This window comes from Falco rusticolus, chromosome 20, assembly GCF_015220075.1.
Source record: "Falco rusticolus isolate bFalRus1 chromosome 20, bFalRus1.pri, whole genome shotgun sequence".
Taxonomy (NCBI): Eukaryota; Metazoa; Chordata; class Aves; order Falconiformes; family Falconidae; genus Falco; species Falco rusticolus.
In genome coordinates, this window is record NC_051206.1 from 4,013,988 (window position 1) to 4,030,480 (window position 16,493).

The 16,493-nt window shown below is 55.7% G+C and overlaps 2 protein-coding genes and 1 long non-coding RNA gene across 3 annotated transcripts in view; 2 read left to right on the forward strand and 1 right to left on the reverse strand.

Annotated features, from left to right (window-relative positions):
- XPO7 (exportin 7) overlaps nt 1–6,927 on the reverse strand; it is a 49,890-nt gene extending 42,963 nt beyond the window's left edge. The window contains exon 1 of the mRNA XM_037371367.1: nt 6,825–6,927. Coding sequence (XP_037227264.1) covers nt 6,825–6,842 — 18 coding nt within the window. The 5' untranslated portion in view covers nt 6,843–6,927. The remainder of the gene's footprint in view (nt 1–6,824) is intronic.
- A 1,645-nt stretch (nt 6,928–8,572) lies between these two features.
- Nucleotides 8,573–12,176, forward strand: DOK2 (docking protein 2). The gene is made up of 5 exons (XM_037371827.1): nt 8,573–8,792; nt 10,010–10,306; nt 10,440–10,548; nt 10,962–11,143; nt 11,215–12,176. The coding sequence occupies exons 1-5, from the start codon at nt 8,730–8,732 to the stop codon at nt 12,115–12,117; spliced, it is 1,554 nt and encodes a 517-aa protein (XP_037227724.1). The 5' UTR covers nt 8,573–8,729; the 3' UTR covers nt 12,118–12,176.
- Nucleotides 12,177–12,521: 345 nt separating this feature from the next.
- Nucleotides 12,522–13,742, forward strand: LOC119140450. The gene is made up of 2 exons (XR_005101623.1): nt 12,522–12,622; nt 12,794–13,742. It is a non-coding gene; the product is annotated as an uncharacterized LOC119140450 (long non-coding RNA).
- Nucleotides 13,743–16,493: the final 2,751 nt, after the last annotated feature.

The following is a 16,493-nucleotide window of genomic DNA, read 5'->3' on the forward strand; positions in this document are numbered from 1 at the left end:
CCTTCAGATTTCTCTACGGCTGCCCAGTGGCCGTAAGGGTGTCAAAACACCAAGTCACCTCGCACTTACGTGCCCCAAGCATAAGGACAGCAGCAACAGCGATGGTGCCATCGGTCAACACAACCCAAGGCAAGTGTGGGTGCTGCGCCAACCAGGCATGGAATAAAAACTATAGAAATTAAACAAAACACAGAAAAGAAAGTGGTTGCTACAGACCCTACCTTCATATCCTGCTGCCTGGCTATACAGGTACAGAAAATCTATAATGTGTATTTCTGACCTGCCGAAGTGGGAGAGAAATCTTCAAAGCACACCCGTTCCCATTTGGAAAAACAAACAAACAAACAAAAATATCTCTTTTTTACAGAATTCATCCAGTAACCAGAAGTTCCCCATTACAAGAAATCAAATTAAGATACTGCTCAAGCTAGTACCCAGCTTCAACAGGCAGGTAAGAACACAATTTGTCTGTCTGATTCCTGTAAATACATTCTTGTTTGATTTTCTTGTTCTTGCGCTATTAATAAATAATACAAGAATACTGAACAGTATGTTAAAAGGAGAATTGTAAACCTGAGTTCAGCTAGGAACTCACAATTACACTTTAAAACTACCAAAATGCTGCAAGCAGAAAGAAACGCTCTTGTACTACCTACGCAGTTTGAATGATCTCAAGCAAGGGAAAAGGGGAGAAGGCAGTCTGTTAAAAGATGAAACGTATTTTTCTCTTCAACTGCTAAGCCATAACTTTTTACTCCCGAGCTGGCTGTTGATTTACATGCAAGACTTGTACCAGGTAAGCCAGACAGCCCCACGAGCACACAGCATAATATTTAGCCTGCACGATACATGACACGCAGGGACATAGGCCCTGGCACGGTGCTCTCCTCTGCCTACCTGCAGCACCGGCAAAACTGCTGAAGACACAGCCCAGAGCAGCTACAAACAACAAGCAAACACATTACACAGTGCAATCACTGGCTGACTGCACCCAAAAATAGTTGAAATTGTCAAAGAGCTGCTAAGAAATACTTCTTGTTCGCAGCACTCAACTGTGGCATGTTATTTTTCTAAAGTGCAGCACATATTTCAGCCTGGAGAGCGACTGATTTTTCCAGAGCAGGACAACAGGCAAGGGGAGAAGGAAGAGAAGGATCAGACTATCAAAGCACATTTATAACGGAGATATTACATCACGCAATATTCAAAGTATGCTACCAGTAAGATGTCAAGCACCGGAGCGTAAAGCTGATGTTTTCTCCTGACCACACCAGGGCAACGAGCTTCCCACTGGCAAACCATTACCAGAGTTAGCAGGAACCGTGAATAAACTTCACATTTTGTCCTCAATGAAAAACAAAAGCAAAAATGTCAAGCTTCTGCTGAGATATTTTCTGGGTGGTTTAGCAACTATCCTCCAACAGTACCTTTCATTAGTTTGTCAGAATTATCACATACTAAAAATAACCAACAGCACCACCATTGACAACCGCATGTACGAGGCGCCACCGACTATCCATGCAGCGAGTGACGGATCCTTATGGTCTGGTCTGACTTTGAAGGTGTAGGAAGCCTTTAGTTAAAATTCTTCTAAGAAGGTCTAAGTCCTACGAGAACAGGGAGAACCCACAACAAGCCAGAAAGACCTACCATGGCTAATTGCCCAATCAGTGTGACATGACTTAAGGCTACCGGAGATAAGGTGGCTGCAAGCAACACCTTATCATGTTAACACCTTGGTGTGTTTGACTCCTGTGTTTCCAGAGGTTACTCCAACCAGGCTTGACTGGAAAACTTAAAAAAAAAAAATAATATATATATAGAAATTCAGGTGGTCTTTTCCTAGACCACAAATCCACTGTGGAGAAAAAACCAGCTGTGCCAAAGTTAGACGAGCAAAGAAATAAAAGAAATTCTTCTTGCAAATCAAAGCTGAAGATGCACAGAGTGTGTCACGGGGGTCAGCTTGTACCAGTGCAGCTGCTGCACCGAAGGCCAAGGATGCACCAGCGTCACTACACTGGGAAAACCAAGAGTAACCTCACACACAGGTAACACTGCTTACTCTTACAAAAGAAAACTAGATTCTTGCAACTAAGCCACACAAGTGTATCACAGGAACAGCATCGTAAACTAGTCACAAAGGCCTTCTTCAAAGCACAGCTTAGAAGCAGGAAGACAAAACTTGCATCTTTGCTGGCAGTTTTTAGTAAAAACGTAACTTCCTGAACTTTGCTTTAACAGGCCCAAGCCCTAAAGACTCATAAACCACCACTGCACTGCTCAACACCAAGGGCAACAAGACATTATTAACAGTAATAAAAGTTCTTGAGCTACAGAGCATTCAGTGTTCTCTTAAAATGATTAAAACGAACAAATCCTCCTTAATTGTATTAGCGTTGGTTAACGAGGGAACACAGCTCGGTCGCTAAAGCAGGGAGAGGAGACCAGCCATCTGACAGCACGCTCACAGTCCCGACCTGGCCACTCCACTCCGCGCTCTCCCAGTCTTTTACTGTCGCAGCAAGTGCCCAGCTCATGCCAAACTGAGCTCTGGCTTTCCCCTTGGAGAAACAGAGGTTTTTGAGATCTCAGGTGAACTATTACAGACTGGACAGCAACCTAAACACAGAGCAGCTCCAGCTCCCTGAATTCAGTGACATCTCCCACAGGCTTCAACAAGGACAGGATTCCACCCCAAGCCCATCTCCCGTCTGGCTGCTGCTGAGCGTGAAAAGCCACAAGGAAGCCACCACGTTCTCCTCTCCCATCTGGGCTGCTTCAAAACATCAGCATCTGGAGGACAGACACAGCAGGCTGCGGCTTCTGCCAGGAGCTTTGCATAGGACATCCTTACCTGCTACCTAGGGGACCTCAAAGGACGCACCCAATATCGGCAGCAGGGGCAGGATCAATCTGCTGGCCCTAGAGTCTCCAGAGCTAAAAAGAAGCATCCACTTTTATTACATCAAAGTTTAGCTGCCGAGATCTTCAGATACTGAACTGCAACTGTACACCTCCACCTTTCAGCTGAAATCCAACTCTCAACACCTACCACGGGTATTCTGCAGCTTTGGCACTCAGCATCCGAACAGCCCAGTTTAAAAAAGCGCATAACTTCAAAAAAAAAAAACGCACCTAATTTGCAAAAGAAATGCTGCCAGCTCTATTTTTAGTCAAACCAGCGTTTCCACCTCCCCAGGTCCAGAGTGTTCCCTTGGGCTATTCTGAGATAAACCCAAATTCTTAATAAGAGCTTTCAGTGAGTCCAATGACACATGGAAGGTAAAAGCTTGAACTAAAACAAACGAAAAAGTATTCTATGCCATTTGTAGTTGGGCGGCAGGCTACATCGTGACTCTTTTACCAAGCAAGAGCAAGGTTACCGAGATATCTAATGGGAAACACACATCTTAGTCTCCAGGGTTTCCTCTGGAGCAAGCTGAATGTTATAGATTTCTAGAGCCAAATTAGATTTTGTGTTTGAGCCAAAACAACGTCCTTTAGAACACAGAAACACACAAGAAAAAAAATATTTCAGTCCTATTAGGGATGAAGAAGGATTTGCCCTAGGAAACAGTCTCAAAAAAACAAGTCGCGCCCGCCTCCACACACAAGTACAGCACAAAGGAGCCTCCAACGCTGGTGAGAAAATCCCTGTGTCCTTCCTGACACTCACACGGTGCGACCTGTTTCTGTGCCGGTGCATCTGGAGGCCCCAGCAGATCTGAACCTGCACAAACACACAACTGCTCCAAACACGGAAGTTTTCCAGCTTGGAACAAAGTGCTGCCAGCTCATTAAATAGTCAAAAAGATGGAAAACTCAGTGCCAGTCTCTGGGGTTTGAAACGCCCAGCCCTGAACCCAAAATCAGACAGTGTGAAAGCAAAAAAAAAAAAAAAAAAAAGGGGGTGATGCGATTTCCTTTTTAGATGCCAATTTTCTTATTCTTCTATTACAAGCAGCCACCTCAGCACCTGTCTTATTACCTCTCGCTGACCCAAATTTCTTTTATTTCAACTTGGAGTCAAGCTACCAAGAACAGGCAATAATAAATGTAGAAGGGACAACAATTTTTAATCAGAGCAATGATTTTTTAAATTCAAGACAAACGAAACATTCAATACATGGAAGTCACAGAATTCATCATCATCATCCTACAACAAACCTCCCACAGGAATATGCACATTCAGTAAGGGCATCCCATTTTAGGGCAGCAGCACAGAAAACATCTAAGGGGCCAGGAAAGTGGAAGCAAAACAAAGATGACAAATCTGTTTCCAAGAAGGGGGGGGGGGGGGGGGGAAATGTGGGAAGGGGATTCATATTTGCCCACAAAGATATAACATCTATTGTCAGCAAGATTAAGTGATGCTTACAAGACCAGTAACAGACAGAAATATTAATTCAAAACAAGGTCCTACAAGCTTTTTGAGAAGTGGAAAAGCTGGTGTACAACAATTTGCTTTAAGACCACAGGACTTCTTTTCAGGCACAGAAAATCATCTGATTCTCTCTGCTCCTGTATCAGTATCACTGCATCCTTTGTTTCCAGACACTGAACAGTCCCTCCTTGAAGAGCTGCTCAACAGGAAAGCACCACAGCCAGCTTCGACTACACAATTCCCACCAATAAAACTGGTGGGCTCGCTCACAAGTTGCATAACATCTATTTTTTGAAGACCAGAACACGATATTCTCTTTCATTATGGCCTTAAAAGTTCGTCTTTATCCTTAACTCTACATTGTAAAAAAAACTTCAGCACAGATGCAGTCTATGAAGAAAAAAAAATATGGTTTTGCGCTTCATCATGTATTAACACACCAGGTACAACTCGAGGAAGTTCCACTGTGAGCATGTAACACCCAAACCAAAGCTCTCATGAAGCAGCGGCAAGACTTTACTAACCTGCTAAACCCCGCACAGCTTTTGACAGCCAGTATTTGTTTGCAAATCCCTGTTCCCATTAAAACAGGACCAACTCCCAAAGCATACGCCATAAAAACAACTCAATTATTCACACTGATAGTCAGCATCTCCCCACAATGCTGGATAACTCAATAACCATTCTGTTAAATGAACATGATGCTTGATAGGGGATTCTGTGCAATTCAGCTCAAATCACATCCAAAATACTGGAGTTTCAGGCTATGGAAAGACCTCTCAGCAAAAATTTCATCTATTAATAAACCCCACTGCTTCCTCCAGCCACAAAAATCCACCATCGGTTTTGAAGGGAACCTCACACTCTGCTTTCTGAAGGAAAGCTTCTCAGTGCTACAGCTTTTGCCTGGAGCAGAGAGAAGAAGAGAGACAATAAAAAGCAGGCAAAGCCCATCCAGTTACAGTACATAACAATTTTGTTAGCTATATTTGTCTTGTACAGGAACTACACCAAGCTGCAGGTGCCTTAACTGTATTTGCAAATCAGTTTTTCTCCGAGTGGAACATCTTCCAAGCCTCTGATGTTAAACTTTAACTAACCAAGTCGAACACAGCAACCACAACCCCGTTCTTACGGCTCAAACTTCCATTTGCTCAATTCAATATTTAACAAAGAAAAGCAGGGTATGAAGTGCAGTTTTAAAGCAACAGGAGCAGCTGCTTCAACCACCTACAGTGTCAAACCGCTGGCTGGCCCGCTAAGTTTTAAAGGTAGGACTGGAGACACGGCAAACGAATTCAGAGTTTCTTCAGAAAAATTAGAGCCTGTGAATTGTTTAATAATGCAGTAATTCCTCTCCTCCCCTGAGATTACCCAAGAGACATTTGCCAGCAACCTTGCCAGACAACCTGAGAGCTGCACGGCTCTATTCTGAGTTAATAAACTGCTCACCCTTGTGGTTCGCAAGGGTATCATGTGAAGAATATATTTATTTAAAAGTTGCATAGATAATATGTAACTACCAGTGTCATTACAGTTCAGCCTGTCTTTTGGAGACCATGCAAATCCTGCGTAAGTTCAACTAAAAAAAAAAATATTATGCAAAAAAACCAAGCCACCCTCAGAGTTTTCCCCAGCTGTAGCTATTTTTACTTTCTCTGTCGGTGACAGCAGCGACTCTTCGGAGGGTTTTGCATCCCAGCACGCCAGCCTGACCCGCCGCAAGCCACTGTCACCTCTGATCTGCCTCCCGACTCCTCTCCGTGACAGTTATCCACGCAGGGGGTTGGTTTTAAGGCCAAACAAAACAGTTTTACCTACAGGCCTACCTGGCAGCTGGGAAATAAAACGCAGAGGGCTGGGAAAACGCAGGGAGGGCCACGGCGGGGCCGGGCTGCCGCACACGCACCGGGGTGGGCCGGCACGGAGGGGGTCGGGAACCGGGGGGACTCCAGCGGCCCTTCCCCCAGGGCTTGCTAGAAAACTCCACGGCGGGGGAGGAGACCAAGGCCGCCCGGCCGGGCAGCGCCGGCGGTGCAGCCGCTCTGCCCCGCGGAGGCCGGGCCGGGCCTGGCCTGGCGGCGAGGCGGGCCGCAGCCCGAGCCCCGCCGGCCAGCAGCGCCCGGGCTCTGAGGGGGGCTGCGCCGCCGGCACGGCCAGGCCGCTCGCCCCCGCGCCCGCCCGCCCCGCAGGCGGCGGAGGGCCGGGGCCGCGGCGGGGGCCGGGGGAGCCGCAGCGGCAGCTCCACCGCGCCGCGGGGCCTGCGGGCCCGCTGCCACCCCCGCCGGGCCGCGCCGCGCCGGGCCTCGCCGCGCCGGGCCTACCCGCCGCCCCGCCGTGGCTCGGCCCCGCCGCAGGCCGCCCGGGCGCGGAAGGGAGGCGCGTCCCGCCCGGCCCCACGGAGCCGGCCCCGCGGCGCGGGCCCCCCCCCCCTCACCTGCACATGATCCGCCATTTTGCTCCATTCATGCTCCGCTCCCTCCGCCTCCGCCGGGCCCGGCACGCGCCCGCCCCCCCCTCGCCGCCCGCGCGCACGCGCCGCGGCCCCCGTCGCCCCCCGCGCCTGCGCCGCCCGCCCGGCTCCGCCCCGCCCCGCCCGACCCCGCCCCTCCGCGCGGCCCCGCCCCGCCCCGCTGCGCCGCGGGTGACGTCACGACGGCGGCCACGCAGCGGGGGGAGGGGCGGGCTTTGTTGACATGGCGCTTAAAGGGGCCGCGCCTCCCCAAGCCGCCATCGCTTACCAGGGTCCCCGGTGGCCTGCACCAGTGCTCCCAGTTACCCCGAGCCAAAGGCAAGCCTCGTGCCTCAGCATCCCCTGCACCAGTGCTCCCAGTTACCCCGGCCAGGGGCAAGCCTTGTACCTCAGCAGCTCCAGCACCAGTGCTCGGAGTTACTCAGGTCAGGGGCAAGCCTCGTGCCCCAGCAGCCCCTGCACCAGTGTTCCCAGTACCCAGCTTAGGTGCTCCCAGTTACCCTGGCCAGGGGGAAGCCTTGCTCTCCAGCACCAGTGCTCCCAGTACCCAGTGCTCCTGCTGTCCCTGTTCCCACCCCACGTGTCTGCCCCCCCCACACCAGTGCTGGCAGCCTCCGACCTCTTCCTCCCTCCCCCTCACCGAGCTGTCACCTTCCCCAGCTCACCCTTCACCAGCTGCATTGCGGCCAGTCTGGGTGCTGGGTGCTGTGCCAGCCTTACTGGGAGCACTGGGCCGGGCTGCGATGCCTGGGGGTGGGCAGATGAGCAGAGCCGAGGCTGGTGACCCCTACGGCGCTGCCCTTGGAACCGCCTTTAGACCTATTTCACAGGGTGCCGTGCCGTGCCATGCCATGTCGTGCTGTGCCGTGCCGTGCCATGCTGTGCCGTGCTGTGCTGTGTCATGCCGTGCCATGCTATGCCGTGCCATGTCGTGCTGTGCCATGCTATGCCATGCCATGTCGTGCTGTGCCATGCCGTGCCATGCTGTGCCATGCCGTGCCGTGCCGTGCCATGCTGTGCCGTGCTGTGCTGTGCCGTGCCGTGCCATGCTATGCCGTGCCATGTCGTGCTGTGCCATGCTATGCCATGCCATGTCGTGCTGTGCCATGCTATGCCATGCCATGCCGTGCCGTGCCGTGTCATGCCATGCCATGCTGTGCCGTGCCGTGCCATGCTGTGCCGTGCTGTGCTGTGTCATGCCATGCCATGCCATGCCATGCCATGCCATGTCGTGCTGTGTCATGCCGTGCCATGCTATGCCATGCCGTGCAGTGCTGTGCCATGCCGTGCCATGCTATGCCATGCCGTGCAGTGCTGTGCCATGCCGTGCCATGCAGTGCCATGCCGTGCCGTGCTGTGTCATGCCATGCCATGCTATGCCATGCCGTGCCGTGCAGTGCCATGCCATGTTGTGCCATGCCATGCCATGCTATGCCATGCCGTGCCATGCCGTGCCATGCCATGCCGTGCCGTGCCGTGCCATGCCGTGCCATGCCATGCCATGCTATGCCATGCCGTGCCGTGCCATGCCATGCCGTGCTATGCCATGCAGTGCCATGCCGTGCCGTGCAATGCCATGCCATGCTATGCCATGCCATGCCATGCCATGCCATGTAATGCCGTGCCGTGCCGCTGGCTGCCCTTTTGCCCTTTATGGTAAGCTCAGAGGCGCAGGAAGCTGGAGCCTCGCGCCGAGCGTAGGAAACAGAAAACCCAACCGCACGTCACATGCTGAGACGGCGAGACCTAGTGTGACGGCAGCGCTGCAGCGGGGCAGGGGGGTGCGACCAAGCCGGGCCCCCCCCGAACTGTGGGGCAGGGGGCAACGGCGGCGGAGAGGCAGCGCGGGAGGATGCTGGTGGCTGGAGGATGGAGGAGGCTGTGGTGAAGCAGGGTGTGCTCTACCTCCAGCTGCAGCAGACTTTTGGGAAGGTGAGGAGGGGGCAGGGGGGGTGGCTGCTTGGTCCCTGGGGAGGACCCACGGGAGGAGGGGGCTTGGCTGGGCTGGGCATGGAGGTGTGAGAGGGCTACATCCAAAGGGACTGGGATGCTCCCACCCATTGGATCCCCAGCCACCCATCGGCTCTCCGCCAGCATACTGGGAGATGAGGATGGGCAGGGGGTGGAAGACGCTGGGGTCATGGAGCAAAGAGACCCCCCCCCAGCTGGACCCCCCCCGGCAGAGGCTCTGCAGAGCTGTGCCATGCGCTGATGCAAACCCCAGAGCCTGGGTGCTTCAGCGGCTGATAACGGCCGGGGTTTAGCAATGGCAGTGCCGCACCGCTCTTGTGCAAGAAGGGGAAGAAGCTGCCTGGGTGCCTCTGGCTCTGCGGCGGGGCAGGAGGCACCACCGAGGTTTGCCCCCCATACCCACCCTCCGCAGGGGCTTGAAATGCTGCAGGCAGGGCAGGAAGGGCAGGCGGTGCAGGCAGGGCAGGAAGGGCAGGCAGGGCATCGCCTTCCCGCAGCAAGGCAGCTGCTACCACGCACGATGCCTGCAGTGGCGGAGGATGGGGCAGAGGCCAACGGCGTGGTGGGTCCCAGAAACACCCTGGCAAAAGGGTGCCATGTTTTGGCAAAGCTTGCCAGGTCCAGCAGGTCCCTGGTGCAGGCAGCCGCCGCGGGGGATGCTGCTTTTGGTGCCAGACTTTGCTCTCCCGCCACTTCCCCTCTGCCGCCGCCACTGCCTCCCACGCACGGTGTGCCGAGTCGCTGCCTCCTCCCAGGGCGAGTCAGGAATCCTTTAAAAGTTGGTGTTTTCAGGGAAGATGGAGCAAACGGGGAACTGAAAGTCCTTCAGCAGCAGGGGGCTTTGGGTGCTGCAGGGTGGGGGCAGCTGTGGGATGGTTCCTGGTGCTGGGTGAGGCTGGGATGCTGCCGGTGCCTTTCCTGGCTGGGAAAGCCGTGCCGCAGGCTGCCGGCTGTGTGGTGGGGATGCTTTTCCCCATGCTGCCCAGTTTATCTTACCCCCCGCTTTGGCCAGCCCACCTGGGAGATGGTGCAAGACCTTGCCCAGACCCTGGAGGGGTTTGTACCCATGTCCTGCCCCAGGCTCATGTGTGATCCCAAGGGGATGAGAACTCCTGGAAGAGTGAAAGGAGAGCTGGCCAAGGGTGGGCTTTCACTCTCGCTACTTCTCCCTACGGTAGAAATGGAGGAAGTTCTGGGGCGTCTTGTACCGGGAAAGCTCCTGCTCCACTGCCCGCCTGGAGCTCTTCGAGGGCTCGGTGCCGCTGGCTGCCGAGAAGCTGCGGAAAGGTGAGGGCAGCAAGCGGCTGGTGAAGCTGAGCGACTGCGTGCACGTGGTGGAGGCGAGCGGCGATACCGGCTGCCCCAAGGAGACCATCCCCTTCCTGCTGGAGACTACTGAGAAGCGGTACCTCCTGGCCACCGATGGCCCCGAGGTGGCTGACTGGATCCAGAAGCTATGTGAGCTGGCCTTCCCGGTATGTACCAGGCAGGGATAAACTGGGGAGACAGCGGGATCTGTGCAGGTGAATCCCGGGGTTTTGGTGTGATGGAGCAGGCTGGGGGATGCCGTGCTCTGCCCTTGCTCACCCGCTGCTCTTTCCTGGGCAGAGGAGCAGAGAGGAGCCGGCAGCAGGCAAGGATGGCCAGCAGAGCTTACTGGGCACCAACAGAGAGTTCTCCATGGAGGAAAACTCCCTCTACAGCTCCCGGGACAAAGGTAGGTACCAGGAGGTGGGCAAGGCACAGTGGAGCTGGGTTTGCTTGCACAGACGGCAGCACATGTCCTGCAGCATCTCATCATCCCCCTTGCCAAGGCACCTCGGCCGGTGTTGCACGGGGGAGCAGCCCCCACCATGGCTGTGTGCAGGCGGTGCAGCAAAATGTCTCCTCCTAAAATAGCCTCTTCCTGCTCTGCGGTTTGGCAGGGCTGGGTTTCACTGCGCTAGCGGGCTGCTCCCGCACGGCTGGAGCCCTTGAGCCCTTATCGGCCGGACACCACTTCCCCGCTGCCCCGGCTGAAGGGAGCCCCAAGCCCCACAGCATCTATCTGGGGTGGGAGATGCAGCTTTGCTGTAGCAGCAAGGACCTCTGCTCCTTGCACTTGTTAAATGCCACCTCCTCCATCCCCAGCCGCCTTGGAGCAGGCGTTCGACGTGATGGTGAGGGCCACTGAGTCCTCCGAGCGCTGCCGGCTCTGGGGCCGGTACATCCTGCGAGCCGGTGAGGATGCGTTGGAGCTGCAGAATTTCCAGACCTTGGAGGTCCTCTACAGTTGGCCCTACCGCTTCCTGCGGCGCTTCGGGAGGGATAAGGTAGGTGGGATGCGGGAAGGGTGAGGTGGCAGTGGGCTGTGGCGGGGGGACCTGAGCCCATCCCTCTCTAGGTGACCTTCTCCTTTGAGGCTGGCCGGCGCTGCGCATCCGGAGAAGGCAACTTTGAGTTTGAGACCAGGCAAGGCAACGAGATCTTCAAGGCGATCGAGTCGGCCATCAACATGCATCAGGGCCGGGGGACCGAGGAGCCGTGGCAGGGTGGCCCTGGGGACGATGCCACCCGGCCGCGTGGCCACGCCAAGATGCCCAGCTGGGTGCAGGGGCACGAGGAGCCTGGTGGCACCAAGTGCTCCTCGTTGGAGCCCACCTGGGAGGGGAAGGTGCCAAAAGCCAAGCTGGTGATGCCCCCCAGCAGCTGCTCCGGGGCCGGGGAGCCGTCGGGTGCCATCCTGCCCTCCCGCAGTGCCGAATGCCCTTACACCAAATCCTGCAACTCCCCCCACTGGGGAACCCCCCCGGTGCCGGAGAAGGGCTGGAGGCAGGATGCTCCCACCAAGGCAGCCACGGAACCCGAGTACGCCATCCCCTTCGACACCATCGCCAAGACCTTCATGGCTCAGAAGTTCAGCAGCCTGGTCCATTGCCCCGAGGAGGTCCCTGACCCCTTCTACGACAGCGTCAGGGAGGCAAGGGGGCAAGCGGGCAAGCAGCCCCCGTTGCGCCCCACCGCCGCCAAGCCCGACCACATCTATGATGAGCCCGAGGGTCTGTCCACCCACACCGTCTACGATGAGCCACAGGAGGTGAAAGGGGAGGCGTGGAGGCTGCAGGCGGCCCCGGAGGAGCCCACCGGGCACGAGTACCCCTACAACCCGCAGCGGGATGACTACGCGGTGCCCAAGAGACCCGTCCCTCTCCGGCAGCCCTTCCTGCTGCAGGGCAAGGAGTGGCTGGGGACCACCGAGTACGACAACGTGGCCCTCAAGTTTGCAAAGAAGAGGAACCTGCAGTGAGCGGGGTGGGGAGGGAGAGGAGAGCCCCCCCCCGCCCCTTCCCCCCCGCGGCTGGCAGCTCTCACCCCCACCCCCCCTCCCCGCCGCAGAGCTGAGACCCCCCCAGCTCAGCGCACCCAGGGCTGGAGGGGACGTGGCGCAGCGCCCGGGCATCCCTGCGGAGCGGCGGGCACATCTGGCCAGCTGCGGGCCCGGCGGCCGCTGGAGGGCGCTGTGCGCACGCCGAACGGCCCGGGCAGGCAGGGGCCGGGCAAGGCCCCCCCTGCAGCCCCTCCGCCGGCACCCCGCAGCCTTGGGGCCAGCGCCCCGCACCCCGAAACCCCCGCTCCTCGCTCAGCCAAGCCTCCGGAACCAGCTTTGCATGCTGCAGAGCCCCCCATGCACACACCCCCGGGGATGCACAACACACGCAGTGGGAGCAGCTGGATGGTGCTTGGCCCCGGGATGCTCAGCCCGTGCTGGCTGGTGATGCACACCCTCAGGGATGCACAATGCACGCTGCAAGGTGCAACTGGACCATGCACAGCCCCATGATGCTCAGCCCGTGCTGGTTGGTGATGCACACTCCTGGGGATGCACAACGCATGATGCAGCTGGACCATGCACGGCCCTGGGATGCTCAGCTTGTGCTGGCTGGTGATGCACACCCTCAGGGATGCACAATGCAAGCTGCAAGATGCAGCTGGATGATGCACAGCCCCGTGATGCTCAGCCCATGCTACAAGGGCCGGCTGGTGATGCACACCCCCAGGCATGCACATCCCATACCTCGAAGATAACCAGAGGATGCCCAGCTCACGCAGCAAACACACCTCGCCTGCAGGCTGCTTTTTGCCCACCCTGATCTTTGCCCATTCAGCCCTTGCCGAGGGGGCACCGTGGCCACAGGTAGTCCTTAGCCCCCCCAGGACATGCCTGCTCTCAGCCCCCACCAGCACCCAGCATCGTGGCCAGGGCTGGGCACTGTGCCTGTCCGAAGGTCACGCCACATCCTCGCTCTGCAGGAACAGTGGCATAAATTTCTACTGTCTCAGCCATGTTTCTAGTTTTAATATTTTTTTTCATAAAACCACTTTCCAGCTCCTCTGAATTATAGATGAAATATTCAGCTTTATTGTCATGGTGATTTTAGTGGCTGGCTCCTCTCCTCCCAGTACAGTGAGACCAGTACGCAGCCTGACTTGCTCCAGGTCAGCCTGTTCTTCCTCCTCCTCCTCCTCCTCCTCGCCACCTCCAGCCCTGCACAGCCCTTGCTCGAGGACACCCAGCCCCTCAGCTGGGCACGGTGAGCAGCACCGGCCCCAATTCCCTGTCACCTGCTGGTCCCCTGGCACAGAACCATCTCCCAGGGGTTCCCTGTGCTCCACCAGTGCCATCACGAGCCATCTCCGGCTCCATCACCATGACGGAGGGACCTCGGGAGCCGATGCTGGTCCCCCCCTACCTGGCAGGTTCTACCGAAGGCAAAGAAAAGGCATGAATTATTTATAATCTCTTTCAATCAAATAAATGCTTAGGTGCTTGAGTTAATTTCCCGGATCCTGAAAATCCAAAGTGCAGACTTTTAATAAGGCAAATTAAGTGCTTTATATATTACGCTGATTAAAGCTCTGTATCAGTCTCTCTCTCATGCGCTGAATTGAAGGGACCAGGAAACAAACAGGTCCCCGGCAGCCGTGGGCTCCGCCGCCTGCCCCAGCTGGCATCATGCAGGGTGCAGGGATGGACCCTGATCAGAAACACCTAAAATTGGTCAGAAAAAAAAAAAAATCAAGTTTCTGGGAGATTTTTCCAGTGATGAACATCAGACCAAGGGAGAGCACGGGGCAAGGCAGATCTTGCTGTGCCCTGGGACCCAGCAGGCAGTGGTTTAGGAGGCAGCAGGGTGCATTGAGGGACAGGAGATGCTCCGTAGCCCGTGGCTCCCCATCCTTTCCCAGGTCTGTTCCTACAGTGGCGAGGAATGATCCCTGTCCACAACCAGGCTGGTTCCCATCTCCAGATCCTGGAAACCTGGGCATGGCCTGGGGCATCCGGCAGTGCTGCCGGCTCGGTTAGCTGGAGCGATGGGGATTCCTGACAGCGTGATGCCATTCACTGGGAATCAATTGCTTAAACATGTGCTATTATTAATTAGTGCTCATTATAGTGGTTATTTATTATTAATCAGTGTTAACACAGTCCTCTCTTCTCACTGTCCTCCAGCCCAGCTCCCCGCTGCAATCCCCGCTCCTTCCAGCTGCCTCCACTACTATTTTTCTTCATTAACCAAAGAAATGGAAACACCTTCTGGACTTCACTTAAAGATCCTACGGGTCTAACGAGATTTGCACCGGGCCAGGCAGGCTAACGAGGGAGTCCCTGCGAACAGCACTAATCACATTTCACAGAGGCAGCAGCACGGGCTGGGCGAAGCGCTGGGGGGTTTTGCTGCCAGAATAAATTGCTCACGGCATCCCTTGCCTGAATGCATGGATGGGGTTTTAGGGTGGAAAAGGGGACCTGCCCTGGAATATCAAATCCACGTAATGCAAAGGCTGGAAAAACCCTTGGCCAGGGCTCAGGGTGGGGCTGGGCTGAGGAAACAAAATCCGTGGCAGAGAGAGGAGGAAGATGTTACAGTGCAAAGCCCCGGACAAATGGAGAGCGCTTTAATCTGGTTAGGGAGTTACTGTCGTTATTGTATTACGGTGATTATAAATAATTTAGGAGCACAACTAATCAAAACAGAGATTTCTTCAGAGCTTTAAGGGTCACTACAGCCAACAAACACTCCTGCCCTTCTCCCCAGGAGTGGAGGCAGAGCTGCATCCCCAGCCGAGGGGCATGGACCAGGGATGCAGCCCCTGTGGAGAGAGCAGGGAGGATCCCGGGGGAAGGCTGGGTTGGGCTTGGAAGGGCAGAGCGAGGAAAGAGGGCTTTGGGCATCTCCAGGATGGGAAATAAGGAGCGAGCTGCTCACCGAGCAACCGGGATGCCTGTGGCCAGGAGACGATGCTCCCGGGGCCGGGCATACCGGCAGCATTTCTCCCCCCTGCTCCACGCACCTTGTCAAAGCAGCTCCTTTTTTCATTACTGTCTCCTCGGATTAGAGATGTGCTCATTTTGCAGCGTGTTCGCTGCTCGGCGGCCGAATCCCAGGCGCCACAGTGCAGCTGCAAACTGCATTAGCGTCTCGCCGAGGAGGCCCTAATACTATTAGGAGGGAGGCATTATAGGTGCTAAATGACAAACCCCTAATCAGCCCCGGGATTTATGTCAATCACCTTCCCTGCACAGGGCAGCGCAGAGCCCTTCATTCAGAAAAATTGCTTAATTGGGAGGGTCTGGATTCTCTCCGCCTGTCTTGTTTCTGGAACTCTGGAGCTCCCGGCTGCCTTCTCTGGATGGAAGATAAGCGGAGCTGATGACAAGGTGCAAGACGAGGAGCAGGGAGATGGTACGGCAGAGGTACGGCCAGCTCCTAACTCCGTGCATCCCACATTTTAGTTCCCTTTTGGTGGCTTGAGAAGTGCGGGACTGGTCATTGCCAAGGGGCTGCATCAGGCCAGATTGTGTGGGAAAAGAGACGGGAAAAAGGGGGTTGTTCCCCACTGCAGGGGTGCCCTTCAGGAGCTGGTCTGCTTTCCTCGGCTTCAGTAAAATTAATTGGCAATTACCCAAAGTCCGTAAAAACCAGCCCTTCTTGGGGAAGGAAGCTGTAAAAGCCGCATGTCCGCAGCTGTATTTCCTTCACTCCTCATTGATCCCGTGGCCTCTGCTGGCCACAGCCGAGCTGTGGGGCAACGTGCTCAGCCCCCACAGACCCACCTGCATCGATCCCGGGGACCTCGGCCAGCCCGCGCCTCCCTACAGCCAGGAGCATCGCTGGGTGCAAACTCCTGGGCTGGTGCCAGCCCGTAGCAGAGTCACTTGTCCTCCCTCTCCTTCCCACCCATCTGGCAATATTTATAATGATGACTGCTGTGGGAAAAAAAAAAAAAACCAAACAAACCAACAACCCCAAACCTCTGCAGCTGCAAGGGGCACATCACAGCATCAGCAATCCTCCCAGCACCCAAACGCCCCCGGCGTAGGGCACCGAGGGATGCCTGGCTGGAGGTGGGGCTTGGGGAGCAACCTACTGTGGGATGGAGGGATGCAGGAGGACTTGGCTGGACTCTCCCGTCGGGATATGCTGCAGCCAATGTGATGCCCCATGAGACTGGAGGGGTTGATGCTCCAGTGGGAGTGAGCGTGCAAAGCCTGGACCAAAGGAGCAGCTGAATTTGCTGCTTGGGCCCAGAGGAGATGAGGAGGGCTGGTGGCCAAGGGTGTGGGAAGGCAAATGCCTTCTGGAAAGACAATTTGCTGCTGGGTTTGGTCCAGGGCATCGC